The sequence below is a fragment of the Mauremys reevesii genome, linkage group 9 (assembly GCF_016161935.1).
Source record: "Mauremys reevesii isolate NIE-2019 linkage group 9, ASM1616193v1, whole genome shotgun sequence".
Taxonomy (NCBI): Eukaryota; Metazoa; Chordata; order Testudines; family Geoemydidae; genus Mauremys; species Mauremys reevesii.
The window spans coordinates 62,467,390-62,489,964 of record NC_052631.1 but is presented as its reverse complement, the minus strand read 5'-3'; the positions used below and the strand labels follow the sequence as shown (position 1 = coordinate 62,489,964).

General features: G+C 46.7%; 1 protein-coding gene across 4 annotated transcripts; it reads right to left on the bottom strand.

The window, feature by feature from the left end:
* Nucleotides 1-232: 232 nt before the first annotated feature.
* Nucleotides 233-17,817, bottom strand: LOC120372056 (BTB/POZ domain-containing protein KCTD12-like). Of its 4 annotated transcripts, none has more exons than XM_039488754.1 (2): nucleotides 17,749-17,817; nucleotides 233-2,242 (listed from the first exon to the last, which is right to left on the bottom strand). In XM_039488754.1, the coding sequence occupies exon 2, from the start codon at nucleotides 2,216-2,218 to the stop codon at nucleotides 1,340-1,342; it is 879 nt and encodes a 292-aa protein (XP_039344688.1). In that variant the 5' UTR covers nucleotides 2,219-2,242; nucleotides 17,749-17,817; the 3' UTR covers nucleotides 233-1,339. The 4 variants fall into 4 exon arrangements, with proteins under 4 accessions (XP_039344688.1, XP_039344686.1, XP_039344684.1 ...); XM_039488752.1 differs by lacking the exon at nucleotides 17,749-17,817 and adding an exon at nucleotides 6,887-6,985; XM_039488750.1 differs by lacking the exon at nucleotides 17,749-17,817 and adding an exon at nucleotides 6,766-6,903.
* Between the last annotated feature and the right edge of the window lie 4,758 nt (nucleotides 17,818-22,575).

Below are 22,575 nucleotides of genomic sequence, written 5' to 3'. Positions count from 1 at the left end.
CGGGTAGGAAGGGAACTCTCTAATTGCGGAGATCTTCAATATCTGCATTCAAAGGAGAAGAAAAAATGCCCCAGAAAACAGACCCCCATCAAATGCCTTTTGCGTGGCTGATTCTTTTACTCTAAGATCCCTGCACTCTAGACAAGAATCATTCCCAGTTCCATGTGCTTTCAGTCAAAAAGGGGCACCAGCTTTTCTGCCTTTCACCTCAGTCCAGTAACACAAAAGCAGGTCTTTTTTGTTCCTTTATTACATGTGGCCCAGGCATGGTAAAGCAGCAGCCAGCCAGCCTCAGGCCCGCGAACAGAGAGCGGAGCGCCACAATTAGAAAGAGACCTAGCGAGAGGTTGCCAGTGAAGCGGCAAAGATTTTTCCCCCTCCTTTTTAGTTAAGATTCTCTTTAATCTATAAATATATAGTCATAGCTGTGGGCAAACCAGAATGTCATTTGCTGTAGCAATCAAAGCTGGTCCTCCTGGAGTCTGATTACCTTCTTCCTACTCTAAGTGACGGAATGATGAAGGTAAATTTGACGCTGACATCAAACAATTCTAAAGGTCTATTATATACCCCGTTGTGTGAAAATACCAGATAGGCCTTCCCTCCCACCCCGTCCTACCCCAGGTATATACACAGGGGTATGTGTCTCTCTCCGATATCGAAGAATCAAGAAGCATCTCAGTTAGGATAGCGAAAACGTTTTGAATCGAGAGCTGCAAACACGAGTGGCACATCTCTATCTCTCTAACCTTTCCAAGTACTGGCAGTCTAAATGCTAAGCTGCTTACATAGGCTATTGGCAATATGTCTACAGTATCAGGATCTCTTTCCCCTTTGCTCCCTCCACCAGCCATAACATGGAACCGAGATTCCCCTTGCATGATTTACCCAGCAAATCTGGTACAGCATACACAGTGCATTCCCTGGGTATACACATTGTGAGGCTGGGAATCGGTTTCGATTACAACCTGGCTGGAGCTCTGCTCAGTGTCTCTTCACTCATTAAGTCTGGTGAGCTTATCCAGCAGCAAAAATCCCCGAGCAGTTCTCCCCAACACAAAGATATTTGTTTCCCCCTCTTCCCTTGTACAAGAACTGCCAAGTCCAGGATCCGGGGAGGGTTGGGAGCTACTGTTGGAAGTTGGAGAAAAGAGGGTTGGTGTTATTCAATAACCAGTACAAGAGGGAGCCAAATAGGGTTCGATTTGGAAAAACAAATGTAAAGGAAGGAGGAAAAATACCAAGGTTCAAGGGTCTGATGTCTAAGTTCTACAGAAAACAGCCAGCACAGCAGGTGGGGAGGGAGAGTTGGCATTTGGTGTTTGGTTTTTGGTAACTGTCACTCACGGTAGAAAACATATTCGGTGTAAGAGGTCCAGATCTTGTCATCTGTCTGGTCATGGGCAAAGGCGCAGGTGCCCGTGGAGTTGCACGCCACCATGTGGAAGCCGGCATCGGCCAGTTTGTCAAAGGCTTGCTCCAGGAAGGTGAATTTGAGGTAGTACCTGGAGGTGTACCTCTCCGGAGGCCGGTCAGGGTCCCTGCTCTCGTTCAAGGTGTCCCCAAAGACTTCTTTGGCCAGCGAGGTCTTGCCGCACACCATGATCCGCGCCACCCTGCGGAACTTGGCATCCGTCTGGCTGTCCCTGCCCAGGGTGTAGGTGCCCCGGTAGCCAATGGTGATGAAACCTGACCTTCTGATGTCTGGGCCAGCGCCAACCCCACTGGAGACAAAGGAGCCTGCAGGGGCATTAGTCAGGGCGGCGCTGGCAGAGGCAAGGTTGCGGGCCGTGTCCGCATTGGGAGACAGCTCCTCTGGGTCACTTTGGCATGGGTCATCCCCGATGGAGTTCTGCTTGCTGAGCTTTGGAGACAGCATCTTGACCAGCTCTGGTAGCTTGAAGTACTCAGCTTCCCGCTGCAGGCGGTTCCTCTCCGGGAAGTGGTCAGGTAGCACCAGCTGCTGGTCCCTCATGTAATCCAGGATGTAGCGGAAGAGGAAACCATCTCGGTCCACAAAGAAGCGGCCCTTGCTGTCCCGGGCCAAGGAGCGGATGTTCTTCTGAGTGAACATTTCCCAGAGCAGTGAGCCAGGAACACTGACCAAGGTGGGGTGGCGTGTGATGTAGACCTGCCCACCTACATTGAGCTCAATGATCTCTGGGAAAAGGAAGTCATCGCTGGATTTGGTACAGCTCGCATTGTCCGCCAAGGCCATGGTGAGCCACCTCCTCCTTCCCACCTGCAAAAGCAAGCAACAGTCCACAGTGATGTTAAACTCACCAGGCAACGCAACACAGTTCTCTTATCAACACCAAGGCCTGCAGTCCTCACCCAGCTGAGCTACTTCAATGGGGTAGCTCAGGTGATTAAGCACTGCAGGATCAGGAACATGCTTAAGGTCCTGAGACTCCACCTCTCTTCCCTTTGCCTCTGGGACCCTGAGATCAGCTGGTCAGCTGGGCAATTTACTACAGTCCCTGGATCACAGCATCTGGGGCATGATAGGTGGGATAGCTTGGCTTCCCTTCCATGGTCTGACAGGTTAGGGGGCCCAACCTGTTGACCTTCAGGACATATTCTAAGTCCATCTAGTTCCTCCAGCTGTTACCCAAAGGGGTTATTGCGGCTTACTCCATGGGCGGGGAGTTTAGCATTTTTGCTGACATTAGTCAATTCAATTCTGTATCGTTTAAATAACAGGAACAACAGGAGTTGCCACACGCCACATCTGATCTATGGCCCATCTGGCCCAGCACCAGGCAGTGGAAAATACCAGCCGCTTCAGAGAAAGCCGTAAAACACCCATAAGGGTGCAATAATATACCCATGGGGTAGGGTTCCCCACAGCTCCAGGCAGTGAGTGGTTGATTTGTGCCCTAACACAGGAGGGCTGGTGCTGTTCCTTATAGATATTTATCCCAGGCAGTTTTCAGAGTAGCAGCAGTGTTAGTCTGTATCCGCAAAAAAGAACAGGAGTACTTGTGGCACCTTAAAGACTAACAAATTTATTTTAGCATGAGCTTTCGTGAGTTACAACTCACTTCTTTGGATGCATAGAATGGAACACACAGACAGGAGATATTTATACATACAGAGAACATGAAAAGGTGGAAGTATGCATACCAACAGGAAGAGTCTAATCAATTGAGGTGGCCTAAACAGAGACTGGGAATGGTTGGGCCATTACACTAATTGAATCTATTTCCCTATGTTAAGTTCTCCTCACACCTTCTATGGGCCATCTTAATTATCACTTAAAAAAGTTTTTTTTCCTCCTGCTGATGATAGCTCATCTCAATTGATTAGACTCTTCCTGTTGGTATGCATACTTCCACCTTTTCATGTTCTCTGTATGTATAAATATCTCCTGTCTGTGTGTTCCATTCTATGCATCCGAAGAAGTGAGCTGTAACTCATGAAAGCTCATGCTAAAATAAATTTGTTAGTCTTTAAGGTGCCACAAGTACTCCTGTTCTTTTTTATCCCAGGCAGTGTAACTGCTGCTGATGTGCCTTGGGTTCGTAGAAATAGCCAGTCCTTTTGGACTCCTCATTCTGCTCTAGGCCCAAAGAGGATGTGATGGAGACATGATGACCAAGTTCAGACGGGGCGGAAGATGGCACAACTCCACTGAAGTGCCTGTAGCACCGACTCCCCCCAGCTTGGAATTTAGCCTTAGGAATCTAAACACATTCTAATGCCCAGAACATGCTAAAGCTGTAAAGGTGTAAGCGGATTTCCATATCAAACTGGATGACTTTTTTTTTAAAAGGTCCTGGCACCAAAACCCAGCATCCAAAGACCCTGGAACGTTGGGGGAGGGGGTAAGTCTAGACCGAAATTTACCAACAGACCTTAGAGATCTGATGATCAGTTCTGGCTGAACTATACTCATTACATGAGCTTTTGGAGATCACAACCTTTGTGCCTCTCTATATTCTGGGACTGGCCTTAGGCTCTGCCCAGGCCCTGGGGTAAATTAAGAGCAGCCTCAGGGATGCTCTAACCAATAGCAGCCTATTCATAAGTCTGCAAGAGCCATTGTGGCAGTCAAGAATAGACATAGCTCAGCAGCACTCTAGCAGTGCCTTGCCCTTACCCACACCCCCAGCTACAGGGGCTGTGAGGGGGTGTGAGAGACAGCTGTCACTCTGGTCTTATGGCACCCATGGAATTACCCTGTGTTGGGTATAATTCCCAGTGGCTACTTCTGCTGTCCGAATGGCTCCAAGAGTTCTGCAAAAGGATCATAATGCAATAGACAGTTGGATCCCCTCTCTCTGAAATGGGCCAAAGAAAATCCCTTGCTCTGTGGCCCCCTCACTTTGGGAATCCAAATCAAGCTCTGAGATTGGCAGCATGCTCCAGTCTCTAATTGTTTTCTAACAAAATTATGCCAAACCATTGTTTAAAGTTCCTTTGGCTCCTCCATAGTGCAGAGCCCAGTGCCACAGCCCTTAGCCTGCTCTCCGATGGGTAAGGGGACCTCTGCAATAACACCTAGCTACGGTGAGAAAACTGACCAGGCAAAAATAACCAGCCCCCTTTTACTTTCCAGAACTGCGCCCCTCATGACTTTGAGTGACAGCTGCTGACTTTACTAACACCCACCAAGTTACTCCTCTTAGCCTCGCACAGCCGATGGCGCTACGAGAGAGTAAGCAGGAGTCTGCCTCACATTTCATTCAGCAACAAAAACAAACCCTGCCAGCAGAGTGCCAATTACAGACTCTTTATTACAGGCGATGGCAGCAGCGGCAGAAGGAGCACAGTTGGATTCCTACTGCACAGCTGGAGCTTGCAGCGATGGCATGCCAAAATAATACGCTTTTGATTTGTAAAGTGAGCACATTTGCTATGGAAGTTACAGAGACTTTAGGGGCCGAATCCTGCTCTCAGCCCCATGTAAATCCTGTACACTTGTGAGGCAATGGAGCTCCTCTGCATTAATGCGGCTGTGATAGAAAGCAGAGTTTGGCCCTTTTTACAGTCACTTTGCTGATTGCAACCACACTGTAACAGTTTGATCCCAAGCTCCCTGAAGTCAATGGAGCTGCACTGATTTACACCAGCTGAGGGTTTGGCCCCCACTGACTTCAACCGGCTTAGGAGCATTAAGAGGATGCTTTTCAATTAGAAGTGGTCAGACAAGTACAAAATCCAGAGCATCCCAGCCCCACTCCAGGATCGAGATGTTTGGAAAACAGGGAAAGGAGTAAAAAAAAAAAAAAAAGCTCCTTTAACCACAAGTGAGAATTCCTTTTAACAGCTGCTTTCCAGCCTAATCAGAAACTTGACCCACAGGCTTCTAGCCCTGGCCAGGTCACTCCAGTCCCTCTTTTTGCCAAGGAGAGAGGAGAGCATTAGTTAATGCCTTTACCAGTTTGTGCAATACATATATCTCCAGAGAGGAACGCATGCACCGCTGGAATCTATGGAATCTTTCCCTTCCCCCATGAGAACACTTCAAAACACTCTTGCCCTGGGCCCTATCCTGCTCCCACTGAACTCAACAGCAAAATCTTCTCCTGAGCAGGATCAGTCCCGCTGCTTTGTTGCTAGCCAGCAGCAATACATAAATAAAGCGTAATAACCACCCGCTTCAAAGACTGGTGCTAAGATCTCTGCTCCAGAGAGGCTGGCTGCAACTCCAGCCCAGTCCAGGCGATCCTGTCCTGAGCCCCACGCTCGCCTGCCACAATGGCAGCAGGGGGAGGTGGCGCCCCGGAGAAGTTGGAACAACGCTGCTTCTGACAACCAGGCTCTGTTCAGTGGCGGAACATTTCCCTTTACACTGATGCAAAGTAACTTCAGTGCTGTGGAGCGTGAAAGACCCTGATTAGGGAGGACATGCGGTCCCAGCTCGGGGTCTTTTTATAAAGCGACTGCCTGCCAGGGCTTTCAATTATTTAATAAGTATTTTTAAGGCGATCAGGCGGCTTACAAATGACCAATTAGGATAATTGGGGAGCGATTCCATGCTAAAGCAACACTCTCCCTCTGTTTGTAGGATAGATAGATATATAGATAGATAACGTGCTTTCTTGTGCCAGGACTTGCCAGGGCTGAACTCCGGCACCTCTGGGCTTGGCAGTTCAGAGCCCCGGCACCTCTGGGCTTGGCAGTTCATAACCCTGGCACCTCTGGGCTTGCTGCGTCAGTTATGAAAGTAAAAAAAATTGCTTGAGCCCTGGCACCTAATTGCTTGAGCCTGGCGCCTCTTTCATTACAAATTAAGCTTGGGATAGCGGGACACTCATGCATTACAAATGACAATATAGAACTTGATCCCCACCTTTCCAGCTGCTCCCCTTCAAAGCGACAGTGGCTACAGACCCAGCCAAAGCTGGCAAGGGAGGCAAAGGGCAGAAGCAATGACAATGTCTTCGGGCTCTTTAGTATTTCTCCTGTTACATGGCTTTCATTCCTCCAGGGACAGACAATCCCTCCTCGCCAGCGGGTCCCTCAAGCGAGCCTAGCATGGCAGCCTTGATCTGCCCTCCAAAAAACGACCATCCATTCCCAGGCGAGAGAGACAAGAGGAAAGCCACCCACGCGCACACAAAACCGGCGTGCTGGGGAAAGGGCAACCTGCCGCCTTCAAATCGCCAGCCCCTGGGGGTGCTGTACATCAACATCCACTGGCAAGCTGTCCTGGAAATGAAACCAGCGAGCGCCTTCCTCTCTGACTGCAGCAGCAACTTAGCATTAGGGAAGCAATACACTCAAAAGGGAAGGCAGAGAGATTAGGAGATCAATTACCTTTTAATCTTTCACTGTAGCCAGTGCAGTATGCCCTTCTAGCGCCTCTGTATTGTGGCTGCCCTCCCCTGCTCCAAGCCTCTCTTCCTCCCTGTCCTGCTCGCTCTCACACACTGCTTACCTTTTTATTGCTGGGAAGCTGAGCGAACCCTCCTCCTCCCCTTTTACGACACACTCGCTTCACTCCCTGCCAGCATATTACAAGAGCTGCATCCTGTACAGCTAGAGAGAGGGGAAGGAAGGGCAGCACGTGCAGTATTATTCGCTCTCTTTGCTACTTTTACTTCCCGCAGGAATTGGGATGGACAAACTCTTGGTGCTTGGACGGTGCAGGGCCACTGGATTCCAGCAGACCCTTTAGGATGTGCAGGATTTTCTATTACCGAGCAATTTTGTGTAGCAGGACAATAGGACAGCCAAGCTTCAGTGGTTACACTCTAGCCCTCACCAGGCAACCCAGGGGAATACAGTCCCCATTCAGGGCAGATGAGGTTTTTCAGGCACCCCACATCTGTCCCAGGGGACGCGCTGTTGGCAAGAGAAGAAAGGAAAAGGAGAGGTGTTTCTGGTGGTAACTCTCTCCAGGTGGAAGATTTCCATTTACATGTCATGTTGCATTAAAATATTTTACGCAGGACATGGGAATAGAATGCACTGGCCCAGTTTCTGAGAGCACTCAGGGACGCACAGCCAATCAGCTTCCCAGCCTGGCTGAAAACGCCCAACCCTATTATATTGCACATAGCCTCAGGCTGTGGCGTTAGCTGCATTTTAATTGTTCCAGGCTAAGTGCTGGGCCACTCTGCAGGATGTTCGGCACCTATACAGGGCCTAGCATCTGAGGATTTCAAAGCCCCTTACAAAGATGGGTATTATTTTGCCCCTTGCCCAGATGAGGAAACTGGGGCCCAGAAAATGTTGGCTCAATCATGAGAATGGCTGAGCACCCTAAACTCAAGCTACCTTGTGCAGTAGATATCACTGTCCTCATTACACTGATAGAGAAACCAAGATACAGTGATGAAATGATTTGCCCAAGGTTAGACAGAGACACAGAGGCAGAATCAAAATCTTTTGACTCTCTATCCCTGTTCAAATCACCTCAGCCCATGCCAATTAAATAAACACTGCAATTCAGCTACTGATGTCTATTGTCTTTATTGAATTCCACAAGAGAAATTTTTTGGTGCTGAAGTTAGAGTCTATTTCCCACAGGCATCTAATATCAATCCTGGTGTGAAAGAATTAGGCCTGTAGTTATTATAGTGGCATATTTGTTAGAGCTGGTACAATAATGTGGGGGAAGTGGGTGACTTGCAAAGAATAAACATACCTTTTAGTTGAATTTTCAAGGTTTTTGTCAAAAGATGGGAAGGGGGGAGGGGAATCATGAGAAAGACATTAAAAATTTCCTGATTAAAAAAAATCTTTTAAAATTTGAAAAATGCCAAACCAGCTCTCGTATTTGTGCTTCTCATTTTCCGTAAATACAGATCACATCAACCCAGCCACATAATAATAACTGGAGACAGAGCAGAGAGCCTAGCTTAGGCTTTTGGTTTGGCAAAGGCTTGTCCATCAGATTTTGAAACAGTTTGAGATCCAGTTTCTTCTTTCTCTAAAGCAGCAGAGCTCTGAATTGGGCAGGTTAGTTCTCCAGTTCTGGTTTTGCCCATTTCCAGGCAGTAATTTTGGTCAGATGTGCAGTAAGTTTCTCCACCATATGCAATTTCCCCCTGGGAAGATACACTCCAGTGCCAGTAGCTGTGCTGTGTGCATGTGTCCAATGAATGAGCAATGCCATTAATGAGGTCTCTGGCTGTTTCTAAGAAATCAGTCCATAGCAATATTAATAGTGTCAGCCTTGCCATCACAAACCAAAGGCTCTCAGAAGCAATGCATCTGGCACTGAATAGCAAACACAATGTTGCTACGTGGGGAGAACCCACAGAATGAGACAGCATTAGCAGAAAATTGGCCGGCAGATTGGGGTTGCATTGGTCCATATCAGCATAGTTTGTTTCTTCACTTTTCATGGATTTTCAGCACCATGGGGATGTCCGTCAGCAGTGTTGTTTACAGCCCCAGATTAGTGGGAGCTGCCTGAATACACCAAGACTTGGCAGACTCAGTGTTCAAGTACAGTAATTTCTCAGCTTTACTGATCACATCTGCACAACATGGGTATTTACATAGCATGAACTAAACTCCCAAAGTTCTGCCCAGCATGGACTGGGCTTGATGTAAAGCCTGGGATGGATTCTTTGGAATATAGCTCAACATTTTCAAAAGCACCTTAGGCTCCTAAGTGCTTAAGCCACTTTTGAAAATAGGATTTCGGCTTGGTGCTGCTGTGACCCCTGCTGGAATCCTGTGTCCAGTGCAGGTGCTCATCATTTGAAGAGAATGTTGATAAAACTGGTTCAGAGAAGAACTACAAGAACCATTAGAGGATTAGAAAACATCCCTTATAGGGATAGACTCGAAGACCTCAATCTGTTTAGTTTAATGAAGAGAAGGGTAAGGGATTACTGGATTACAGTCTATAAATATCTACTTGGGGAACATATTTAATAATGTTCCCCAAGAAACTCTTGGGCTCTTGGGCTCTTCAATCCAGCAAAGGTCTAACACAATCCAATGGCTAGAAGTTGAAGCTAAACAAATTCAGACTGGAAATAGGGTGTAAATTTTTAAGTGTGAGAGTAATTAACCATTGGAACAATTTACCGAGGTTCATAGTAGAGTCTCCATCACAGACAATTTTTAAATCAAGACTGGGTATTTTTGTAAAAGATCCGCTCTGGGAATTATTTTGGGGAAGTTCTCTGGTCAGTGTTTTATAGGACATCAGAGTAGATTATCACAGTGGTTCCTTCTGGCCTCTATGAAAGACACTTAAGCCATTTTGAAAATTTTACCCATGATCTCTTTGACTGTTCCAAAGTGCTGGCTTCCCTAGCATCTCCTGCTTCATATTCATTCCCATTCGGATAACTGGATACTTCTCCTCACAACTGGTACATTTAAAACCACCCAGTTTCTGAATGTTCCCAACACATCCAACTCTCCTGTGATCCTTCTCATATCACTCCAGCCCCATGCTACACCTGACAGATGGCACAGGCCTGTATGACATCAACTGACACTTGACAGTTGATGTCAAGTGTCATGAAAGACACTTAAGCCATTTTGAAAATTTTACCCATGATCTCTTTGACTGTTCCAAAGTGCTGGCTTCCCTAGCATCTCCTGCTTCATATTCATTCCCATTCGGATAACTGGATACTTCTCCTCACAACTGGTACATTTAAAACCACCCAGTTTCTGAATGTTCCCAACACATCCAACTCTCCTGTGATCCTTCTCATATCACTCCAGCCCCATGCTACACCTGACAGATGGCACAGGCCTGTATGACATCAACTGACTCCAATCCTCCTCACATCTAGGTCAAGGATGCCGCTGCAAGGCATGTGGTAAGTCCTAGGACTTTGAAGGCAAAAGTGCTGGAGCATTAGAGTGCTGTCAAGAAATTGAATTCTCTCTTTGCACAGATCCTAATGTAAACTGATTAGTATAAGTTGGCTATCAGACAGAGGCCAAACCCTGTTTGTATGGGACACAGCTTTCGGCACACAGCTGCCTAAAAGACAAAAGAGGGGAGCGGGGGGTGAGAAGCTGCTGGCTTCCTCAAGACCATGACTCTAAAGAGAACTACATAAAGCTCATTTTACTAAAGGGGAAGCTGAGCCATAGAGATGGGAAGTGACTTGTCTGAGGTCACACAAAGTTAATGCCCCGGGCTTCTAAATTCATAGATTGATAGATTTTTAAGTCCAGAAGGGACCACTGGGTGATCCAATGTGACCTCCTGCGTAACAGACCATAGAATTTCACCCAGTTACCCATCTATTAAGGCCAACAGTTCACATTTGACTGACACAGATCTTCCAGAAAGTCCTCTGGCCTTGACTTGAAGATGCCAAGTGATAGAGAATCCACCTCTACTCCTGGCAGTTTGCTCCAGTGATTAATCACCCTCACTGTTAAAAATGTCTTATTTCTGATTTGACTTTGTCTGGCTTTAACTTCTAACCACTGGATCTTTTTCTGCCTTTCTCGGATAAATTAAAGAGGCTTTTACCACCTAGTATTTCCTCCCCATGAAGGTACTTGTACACTCTTGATCTTCTTGTTGATAAACTAAACAAATCAAACGCCTTAAACATCTCACTGTAAGGCATTATCTACAGGTCCTGAATAGGTTTTGTGGCTTTTCTCTGCACCCTCTTCAATTTTGTTGGATCCAGGATCTTTTGAGCCAATAAACCAGGCTTCCCTTCTATAAATTATATTATGACAGAGCTGGTCAAAAAATAAGAAATTATACTTTTTGGTGAAAAAATCTGAGTTTTCAGAGAAGCAGGCCTGTATAGTTTTCCACAAATTATTCATTTAAATAAAAAAATAATAATCAAAGTTTGTATCGAAAACAGTATACAAGATATTATGGAAATGGCCACTGACTTTTTTTTAAATCCCCGAAAAGAGCACATTTTTCACACACACACATAAAAATCATGTTTTTGACAATTTTTTGCAAAATAATCCATTTTTTAAAAACCCATTTTGCCTTGAAAGAGCTTTTCATTCAAAAATTTAAACCAGCTGTAAATGGGACCTGGACTATATGCTGGTCCTAGGAGTAAGGGGTGGGACACCCCCCCTCCAGCCCCTGAGGGAGATACCAGGACTTTGGGAGTGGCTGCAGGTTCGTAACCACTACTGTACCTCGAAGAGTTGGGCAAGGGGGAGCAAAGACAGGGGAGAGCTTTGGCTCTGCTCCCGTGGCCAGTGTCACATTACAATCCCCTTGCCCAGCAAGGAGGAAGGATAGAGGGGATGTGCCTTGTGACTGAAGCACTATCTCTCCTAGAGCTACTCCTGGGGTGATGCTGCTTATGCATCTCCCCTTTCTCATGGCTTTGAGCTCAGCCAAGCTCCAGACCCAGACAGAAGTTAGGAGTCTAAGCACCTTTGAGGATCTGGGTCTAAGCTAGCAGTAACTCAGCCCTTCCAATTGCCCTCCTTCCTGATTCATGTCTCCTCTGGCCTGGCATCAATACCTGCTCAGTCTCCCTCACCCTCCATCACACACCAGCAGAGATCACCACTCCCACCTCAGCAGCCACATATGGGGGGAACTTGTACAAGGAGTTGGGATTGCAGTGGGGCTCCGTGCCAACCTGAGAGCAGTCTGAGGAGACTTATAGATAGTCAATTTCATGGTCATAGGATTTTAAAAAATAGTAAATTTCATTATTTCAGCCATTTAAACCTGAAATTTCATAGTGTTCTAACTGTAGGGGTTCTGACCCAAAAAGGAGTTGTGTGGGGGGGGTCACAAGGTTATTGTAGTGGGGCTTGCGGTACTGCTACCCTTACTTCTGTGCTGCTGCGGGCAGCGGTGCTGCCTTCAGAGCTGGGCAGCTGGAGAGTGGTGGCTGCTGGCCAGGAGCCCAGCTCTGAAGGCACAGCTGCCACCAGCAGTAGCAAAGAAGTAAGGATGGCATGGTATGGTATTGCCCCCCTTCTGTGCTCCTGCCTGCAGAGTTGGGCCCTCAGTCAGCCGCCACCACTCTCCAGCCACCCAGCTCTGAAGGCAGCAGCGCAGAAATAAGGGTGGCATGATATGGTATTGCCACCCTTACTTCTGCGCTGCTGCTGGTGGGGCGCTGCCTTCAGAGCTGGGCGCCCGGCCAACAGTCACCACTCTCTGGCCACTGAGTTCTGAAGGCAGCGCAAAAGTAAGGGTCTCAATACTGCGACCTCCCCTCTAAAAAACCTTGTGACCCCCTGCAACTCCCTTTTGGGCAGGACCCCCAATTTGAGAAACACTGATCTCTCCTGTGACATCTGTATAGTGTAGGATGAAAGCACACAAAAGACCAGATTTCACTGTCCATGACGTGTTTTTCATAGCCGCGAATTTGGTAGGGCCCTACTTATAGGGAGCCAGATAGCGGAGGTAGGATGAAGTTATGCTTTTGCATTAATGTTTCCATGATAAAATACAGACTGTGGATCTAGAAAGCTCCCTAGGTGTAAAAATAAAGTTTACACCCATACATAAAATGAATGCCATTAAAGAGGCCTGTTTCCTGTCACTGCCAGCTGGCAGGGGGTGCTCCTGGGCATCAGCCTCTACTGGTTCAATCTGATGGGAAGGACAGGCAAGTTTGCGGAGTGGGCTAGTTTGGAGTCTTGCAGATTCATCATCCACAAAGCCACTAGTACTTCGATATAGGGGTGTGGATCAGAGGAACCTGGCTGCCATGGATTCCACTCCCATGGCTCACGGGACAAAACATGCATGCAAAAACCGGAAACTCAGGACTTGTTCCAGCTGCCCCTTGAGCCAACGGGAACTTTCCAGCAGGCATTGGGTGTGTGTGGGGGGCAATATGTCCTTCCACACAGGCAGGGCCCATTCGAGGCACACCCAGGAATGTCTGCGTCTCTATAATGGAGAGTGAGCGTTGGGGAGAGTTTGGTAAGAGAGGGTGTGACGCTAGCAGACCAGGTGCCAGCTCTTGCCAAAGCTTTAGGCCTCAGCCGAGCACTGACAAATTCATTACTGGAAACCAGTCTGTGTCACCTGTGTCACTAAAATGGGTATTAGACTTATAACAACATGTTTAGCATTTAGACTTTATGAATTGCTTGTAAGATGCTGCCTGCATTAATCTCCCTTATCATTTCTTTATCCCCTGCTATAAGGTAATATTTAAGAGGCTACGTGCAAAAGTAGATTGAATTCTCTAACAAGGAAATAGAAATAGCTGACAAGAAATGTTCTCATCTCTTTTGCTGTTTCGATTCTCACCGGGCCAGAGCTACGAAACAGAATCAGAGATCCCCAGAGTCAACCTGGCTTAGCCCTAAAGACATTCAGAGCTGGCAGATTACTACAACTCTGTCACTTTTTAAAACCATACATAGACTGTAACTCATTTGTGTATATATGTTTGCTTGCTTTAACCTTGTAATAACACTCTCATTTCTTTTTCCTAGTTAATAAATCCTTAGCTAGTTTACTGTAGGATTGGCTACAAGTGTTTTCTTTGGTGTGAGATCTAAGGTACAAATTGATCTGGGGTAAGTGACTGGTCCCTCGGGACTGGGAGCAACCTGAATATTTTGTGATCTTTGGTATATAGCAACCAACTATCACTAAGTCCAGCTTGCCCGGATGGCAAAATAGACGGGCATGCCCAAGGGGACGGTCTGAGAGTCCATGGTAAGGCTGTTATAGTGCTTTAGGAGTTCACATTGTTAGTGGGTTGGTAAAATCTAATTATAGAACATACAGGCATTTGGGGGTCTCTGCCCTGCTTTGTGACAGTCTGCCCTGAGGTTGGCACTCATGGGCGTGAGCTGCTCTAAGAGAGCATGACAAGGGTATTCTTCACTTCCTGTACAACATTTCTGTGCAGTGTTGCTGCGTTCCTCTCCTGAAGTGGCTGCATTTTAGAGATGGGCAAACTGATTCCTGTGTTCTGGGATCCTTCTGCTCAGAATGAATTTGGGGAAAGGCAGGATGCAGTCTGAGGAAAAAGAGCATCCCCTGCTGGCACAGGGGCATTTCCTCCTTAGGAAGGGGACTGTACTGCAGCTCTCTCTGCTGTGAAAAAAGTGCACAGCTGCTGGCATGGAGCAAGGGACTGAGTAAGTGGGGAAAAAAATCCCATTTGACCATTTAAATCCACTGACAATCTGTCACAGAAGTATCATCAGGCACAGCCCCACAATGTAATTATCCCATGCCAGTAGATAACCCCATGCAACCCTCATCCCACTCCCTCCCTAAATGCCTGAGGGCAAAAGTAAAGTGAGCCTTGCCATGCATCTGGAAGGCTAACAAATCAGGGGTCTGGCAATCTAACAGGGAAAGTGCATTCCAGTGGCCAGGGGCCTTCCAGAGAGCAGCCTGTCAGCTGTGTGAAACCCACGTCCTACACTGGAGATGCAGCATGGGGCACGGGGCAGTTGCAGGTTTAAACTAGTGTAAAGGGTGTTTTCTTTGTAAATTGAAGTCTTTAAATCATGATTTGAGGACTTTGGTAACTCAGCCAGAGGTTATGGGCCTATTACAGGAGTGGGTGGGTGAGGTTCTGTGGCCTGCGATGCACAGGAGATCAGACTAGATGATCATGATGGTCCCTTCTGGTCTTAATGTCTGTGTGGTGCCTGAGCAGAGCTGTGAGGGAGGCTTAGGACTGGAAGAACAAGAGGTGCTGCCCATCAGAACTGGGATGCATTGACAGAGCTGTGTGGGAAGCCCAGGAATAGCTGGGGTGCTGCAAGTGGGGATTGAGGTGCATCAGCAGAGCACTATGGGAGACCAAGACTGGAAGGGCAGGGGGTGCTATAGGACAGGACTGAGGTGCACTGGCAGAGTGGGTAGGGGTTGAGGACTGGAATAGCAGGGCAGTGAGGGAGGAAGGGGGCAGTCCTGCAGGTCTGGCCTGAGATGCATCAGCAGACCCGGGGGGAAGTTTTACTCTGCCCCAGCCTGCTCAAGCCAGTGTTATTCAAAAACTGACGCTCATTGTTGTTGCACCAAGCATGTCAACCTCTGTTGCCAGGCTGCTGTTGCATCTCTATCAGCTCATGAATGATAAAACCCAGCCCCCATCTCCCCGGACCAGGGCTAAAGATGAATAATAGAATTCACTTTAATTTCCCATCGGTTGTCAGCTGAATTAGCCTCATTCTGTCCCCGAGAGCCTGTCTGCCTTAATCTTACTGAAAGTTCTGCCCTTTAAAATTCTTAGGCCAAACTCTGTTCCCAACTACAGCGGTGTAAACATGGAGAAACTCTATTAGCTTTGGGTGCAAACGAGAGTACAATATGCCACTCTGACCCCAGTCATAATCATCAGCATCGTTACTAAATCTTGAACTGGGGGAAATACGTCAATGACCCACAGTGAAAACCTCCATCCCAGGACTGGGCTTTCTCCATGCAACAAAAATATAATCTCCTGGGAGGAGGAAAATGATGGCGACCTGTGAGAAAGGAAAAGGGATCTGGAGCCTCAGAAAAGACAGCCCAGGAGATTTTACTAAACGACTTTAGAATAGCCCAAATAAGCCACTTCCAGAATTGTATGTACTAAGAATACAATTCCACCTGTGAGTTCTGATGACATCATCAGCCACAAACAGAGGGAGAGTCACCAGAGCCCCAAGAGAAGGACAGAATGGACCTAATTTGTGGGTGTTTTGGGGGCAATGGTTTAAAAACAAATCCACTCTGTTGTTCCATGAGAATGTGGTCTACTGGTTGGCTGCAAAGAATCAGCATAGCTTCTTGAATTCTATTTCCAACTCTGCCTTGGAACAAGTGTGACACTCTGTACCTCAGGGGAATACCCTGCACCCCCATGTTCATCCTTATAATATGAGTGTGTGGTATCCAATGCAAAGTTTGTCATGTTGGGTGTCTTCAGAAGGCTCATGATGCACTGAACATTGTTGTTTTAGTAATGTTATAGGTTGTAATTTCATGTATATAGGTATGAAGCTGAAAATGTGTCCTCATGGCTTAAAACAAGCCCAGGCAAAACTCTCCAGGAACAGAGGGGCAGTTCACACCTCATCAGGGCAGGTATGGGACAAACCCAGCCCAGCCTCACAGGAACAAAAGACACTGGCCTCGGCAACAACAAAGGATCTGTTGGACTCTTGAGTGAGTCACCCCACTTCCCTGGCCAGTCTGGGACTATGATGAGGTATTGTTCACCTGACCCTGAAGGGGGGGACAAAGCCAAGAGGGAAGAAAGAACACGATAAAAGGGAGAGATGTTTGTCATGCTCCTCTCTCTTCCACCTCCACCTGCAGCATCACCACCAAGCGACTGAAGTGCTGATCAAAGGGGAGAGCCTGGCTGAAGGGCAACCAGACAGCCTGTGGTGAGAAGCATCTAAGTTTGTAAGGGCACTGAAAGTGTTAAAATCAGCTTAGAAAGAGTTTTGCTTTTATTTCATTTGACCAAATCTGACTTCTTGTGCTTTGACTTATAATCACTTAAAATATATCTTTTGTGTTACTACGTTTGTTTGTTTATTGTATCTGAAGCAGTGCATTTGGTTTGAAGCGTCTCAGAGACTCCCTTTGGGATAACAAGCCTGGTACATATAAATTTCTTTGTTAAATTGACAAACTCATATAAGCTTGCAGCATCCTGCAGGCATAACTGGACACTGCAAGACAGAGGTTCCTAGTGTTGTGTCTGGGACCGGAGATATTGGCTAGTGTCATTCGGTTGCACAATCCAAGAAGCTTACATGCCAGAGGCTGTGCATGAACAGCCCAGGAGTGGGGATTCTCACAGCAGAGCAGGGTAAGGCTGGCTCCCAGAGTCAAGGATTGTAGCGATCTAGCAGATCACTGCTCCAGATAACACCAGGGGAACATCACAACAAGCCACTTAGCCTCTCTCTGCCTCCTTCTCCCCATCTGTAAAATGGGAATAACAATGCTGACCGGCCATGCGGGAGAAGAGATACTTAGCAGTAAATATGTATATTCTGGTAGCACACAATAGCCTCATGTATTCCTATTAGGATTTTCTGTAGTACCCATCACTGTGGTATCTGAGCACTGCAGAGACTAGGCCCTTTGAGATCCTCAGGGAAGGTTAAAACTGTTCCACTCCTTTAAAAAAAATGGGGTTTTGAGTAAATGAAATATTTTCCACAGAAAGGGTCTATTTCCTCAAGTTTTCCTTAATTTCTCATTTGAAAACCTAAAACTATTTTTTCCCAGTTTTTCAGCTGATATATTTTTGGGGGGGGTTGCTAAAAACTGGGAAAAAATGTTTTTTCGCCAAAAAGTTTAAATTTTCAGTGGAATATTCTTTCCCAGCCTTTTCTATTAATGAAGCAATTCTAACTTGTATTTTGGTGCCTTACCCTCTCCTATGTAGTGGCATTCCTTGTATAGTAGATGATATGCTATGTCACCATGACTCCCAACTGACAATACAATCCAGTCAGCTTGTTCAGGAACCTAATGCAAAGTGGTATTAAATCCTCCTTGATCAGTGGGTGATCATTACGACATTGTGACATATTGTGTTGCAATGACAGTCAAAGAGATAAATGTGACAACATTTTCTATCTGTAAGCTATCACTGAGGGTGAAGAGCCTGCTACGGCTGTGGCTAAAAGAATCGTATATTTTAACTCAGGCAGTCGAGCTGCATGCATTAAGATCCAGATGTTGAAAGTTCAAGCCCTGCTGCTGATTTCTGACCCTGGGGGCATTGACATTAAATAGACATAAGAAGTAGCAATGTGTTGTGTGGAATATTTATATAAGGAAGTAACTGATGGTCCAACCGCAGTCTAGACCAGAGTGTCAAACGCATTTCATGGAGAGGTTAAAATTCCATTTTTAATTATAATTCATGGGCTGGGTGTCAATATAGGACTCTACTCCCCCTTAATCTACAGTACAGTTGCAGTTGCTCACTGACAAGCTTTGGATGAAGATTGAAGATGGAATTTGGCCTTTACGTTGTAACCAAACATTTAGTTATTAGCATTATTTGTTGAGTATCTTATTGTATCCAGCATCACTCAAAAGGGAAATCTGCTCCCCTTTAGGACCTCTGTTTCTCTTCCTCCCCTCTCCTCACTTCTGTTTCTCTCCCTCTTTTGTGTCTGCTTCTGTCCTCCTTTCTTGCCTTTGCATGTCTTTCCTTCCAACATCTCCCAGTCACCAGCTTTTCTCCCACTGTCCTCACTATGATTAGCAATGAAGTAGTTAATGTTGACATTTAAAGTCCCATCATTACATTTCAGAGTTAACGCTTCATTGAGATTACTGTGGGACGGGGGAGTTCTCACCTCTCAAAATTGCTGTTAGACAGCCTGCAGACTCTGGATGACGATACCATACTGAACGTATTGCATTTGGGGGTCAAAATCCGTTGCTGTCAATGACAACGCCCTCCCCTCCCCACAACTGACTTCAATGAAGCCAGGCTTTCAATCTCATTCTTTGACGTTGCACCTCCCAATGTACCCAGATAGGTAATATCCTGTAGCCCCACCTGTTGCTGGGTAGTGTCACATGCACAGACATTGCGGATGTGGCGTTATATAAAAGAGAGACGTGTGCGTATTCAGTTTGTCTTTTGACCGGTAACATCTGCCTGCTCTTCTTCCATTCTTTTAAAGACATACTGTGGTCAAATGAGCAGCGTGGAACATTCAGCTTTTGTAAAAATGTAATTAACCCCTGGCAGCTTGGCTAGGAAGGTAGCTTTCCAGTCTACGGGAGCAGAAGGATGTTACCAGCCACATGCATTTGACCCAAGCCTGTGAGATCCCATTCTCTATCTTGCAGGCCTGGCACACTTTGTATAAATCTAGATGCTACCCAATGGCATGAAGCAATGGGTGTGCAGTTCAATTATTTATTTATATATTTAATTTTTCCCATTTTTAACACGCCTGCCAGTTAGTCTGCCAGGTACTCAACCAGGTTAGAGCTATACAATCCTTACTACTACCCAAATATCCACTCTAGGGCCTGGGTGATTTTGGACATTGAATCAGAAAAGGCTGCATCTAGTATATCTTTTCCCAGCTTGTCACTCTGGGTACGTCTTCACTACCCGCCATATTGGCGGGTAGCAATCGATTTCTCGGAGTTCGATATATCGCGTCTCATCTAGACACGATATAGCGAACTCCGAACGCGCTCCCGTCGACTCCGGAACTCCACCACCGCGAACGGTGGTGGCGGAGTCGACAGGGGAGCCGCGGACGTCGATCCCGCGCCATGAGGACGGGTAAGTAATTCGAACTAAGGTACTTCAACTTCAGCTACACTATTCGCGTAGCTGAAGTTGCATACCTTAGATCGAACCCCCCGCCCCCTAGTGTAGACCAGGCCTCTGAAAGCTCAACTCTAACTCCAGCAAACTGTGTCTGGAAAACAGCAACAGGCCATAGCCACAAACTGAGATCCAGATTTCAAATTCCTCTCTTCTATGTGCCCAAAGTTGGGAGGTTCTCCAGGCTATAGATTTTGCGTCAGTATCATCGCTAGAGTATTCCTGAGAGTCTTGCTCATTTTGCACCCATTCCAGCTTACTGAAACAGACATCATTAGTGACACCAGTGACTCTGGAAACCTTGCATCAGAGACCGAACGTCAGTATCCATCGTGCTTCAATACTGGTTAACAGTAACAAGAACATGTGCATCTGCTGATCTCCTGTCACCAGATGGTGTCGGGAACCGGATGGCCACTTTCTAAGTATTCTTCCCCTCTGGCAACATTATTGTATGACTTGTCTCTGATGTTCTCTTGATGCTGTATCATCCCACTAGAACCTTGTGATGTGGGAACACAATGCTACTGCACCATGACACCAAATGGCATCACAACACAACCTGAGGGTGCAGCTATGTGGTATCACACTTGGAGATATTTCAGGGTGTGTTTAGTGTTCTCAGTCTGGTGCAGTGTTCAAGGGACAGCTGTGGCCTGGTCAAAATGGGAACAACTTGTGACAAACAACACAGTGGCAAGACAACACTAGCTTAAGCAGGTGGAATGCTACTGACGATTCATTCTCTTTCCTGTAGCAACTATGATCACTTTCGGTGAACAGCTGCACCTTACTGAAAACTCAAGCCCAAGTTTGGCCCATGGTAACACCTATGCAAAGCCCCAGACTTCAGAGCAGGTTGCATGGGTATAACTGTGGACAGACTTTTCTAGTTCTCAGGTTGTAGCCATTGTCCCCTGCCTTACTGCAGTGTTCATCTCATGTTGGGAATCAATTGGCTCTGTAAAAACAAACACTCTGCCCAGGACATACTCCACAGTGAACTGGAAACAGACTGGGCCATAAAGTTACCTCTATTGCTTATATCTTCATACAGAGAGGATATATGTTGAAGTTATAACACCACGCCCATAGTTACGGCATGGAACAGGAAGACAATATAAAAATCAAAGGCACTAAATATAAACACATGTCGAGAATAACCCTGGTTTTAATGAGAACCTCAATGAGCTGAAATCCAGATATACTCTGTCTCCTGGCACTGGGCCATCTGTTAAAGGCCATCTGGCTTGGCAAAACAGCCAGTTTGCAGAGTAACGGTTCCCATGCAAAGTGGGTTAGAATTGTCAAGCCCAATGCATGGCTTCTTTAAAGCTGACTGTTCTACAAAGCAGACTGGTACATTTTCCACCATGTTCCAGCCTTGGGGACTCTGGGTGGGGCATCTACACATGCCACCCCTCCATCATATGAGTCTTTACGAAAGATTTGAGTGATCCCCCCCCAAGGGACTATACAGTTCTTAATCTCTCTGACTTGAGATTCTCTACAGAAGCTCATGTGACATATCAAGAAAGTGAGGAGTGAGAAGGGTGGTGGAGTTCCCAGACAGAGATAGCTTCATACCGCAAGTAAAAGGCAACCAATCAAGGAGAGGAAATACCATGTGACTTAGGTGACCAATCACATGCCACAATAGCAAGACTTGATGCATCAGTTAGGGAGAGGCATTCAGGGTTTCAACCAAAATTGGAGGGAAAAGTCCTAATCTCCGCCCCCCCCATGACAAAGAATCATTTCTCTGTTACAACCAACTCTACTAAACAGCAAAGTTTATTCTCTGACAATTCACAAACAAACCAAGGAGCTGAATTCATGCAGGGCTTCAATTTCCAGTGCTCAACATCCACAAGCAAAGCCAGGTTTTCAAGAAACCTCAGTTCCATTTAGACACCTATACAAGAGCCTCATTTTCAAGACTTTCTAGTACAGAGCAGCTCCCATTGACTAATATCCAGAGGGGATGTCAGTATTCAGTGTGAACCCAACCTGCTGAACTCTAGGAGTTCTGACTACTTGTAGATCAGATGATCACAATGGTCCTTTCTAACATACTATGAGCCTAAGGGCTTGTCTGTACATAAGAGCTGTGTCAGTGTAGTTAAAGGTGTGCTGCCCGCTGCTGCAGATGCAATTGCACTGGGTATAGAGGAATGACTCACCAACCTGTACCCCTCATGGCTGGGCATGGCTTGCACTCTTCCCCTGGAGTCCCCTGCTGACAGATACTGTGATCCAGTGGCGGTCTCATGACCCATCCCCTCTGGTAACAGAGACTCTCACAGAACAATGGTCCAGTGACCTTACAGCAGGTCTTCAGCCCAGCTCTGAGCTCAATGATCCTTACATTGCTCATCTCAGGGGATTTCACCCCACTTTCCTTCATGGCTTCAAGGGGAACCCAGACCTTCCCTCTACTCTGGGTTCCGGCCCAGGGACCCTGAAGCAAACAGCTAAGATCTGCTCCCTCAGACTGTTAATTGCCTCCCTTGACTACCTCAGACAGGCTCTAGACCTTTTTCCCCTTTCCTGAGTTCACCTCTCTACAGGCTCTTCAACCCTTCCCAAGCCTTGCAGAGTTCTTTCCTGCTCTCATACCGATCAATGCTTCCCAGAGCTTTCTCCCTAGAGGTCAAGCTCTTGTCTGTCTCTTCCAGACTCTGTCTCTGTGTCCATGTCTCTTTCCTACAGAAACCCAACCCCTGATCCTACCTCCCTGGGCCTTGCCCTTTCATGCTTCATCCTTCCTTTATTAGTCACCACCCCCTGCTCTTCACAGCCGGACTTATTCTTAATTCAGATACCCAGCTCCTCCCCAGCTGGGCCTCATCCTCGGTTGGAGCTGGGCCACCCCCCAGGTGCATTCAGGTGC

Bases quoted from the DNA above. Each gene is read 5' to 3' on its own strand.
- LOC120372056 (XM_039488754.1), bottom strand. From the start codon at position 2,218: ATGGCCTTGGCGGACAATGCGAGCTGTACCAAATCCAGCGATGACTTC.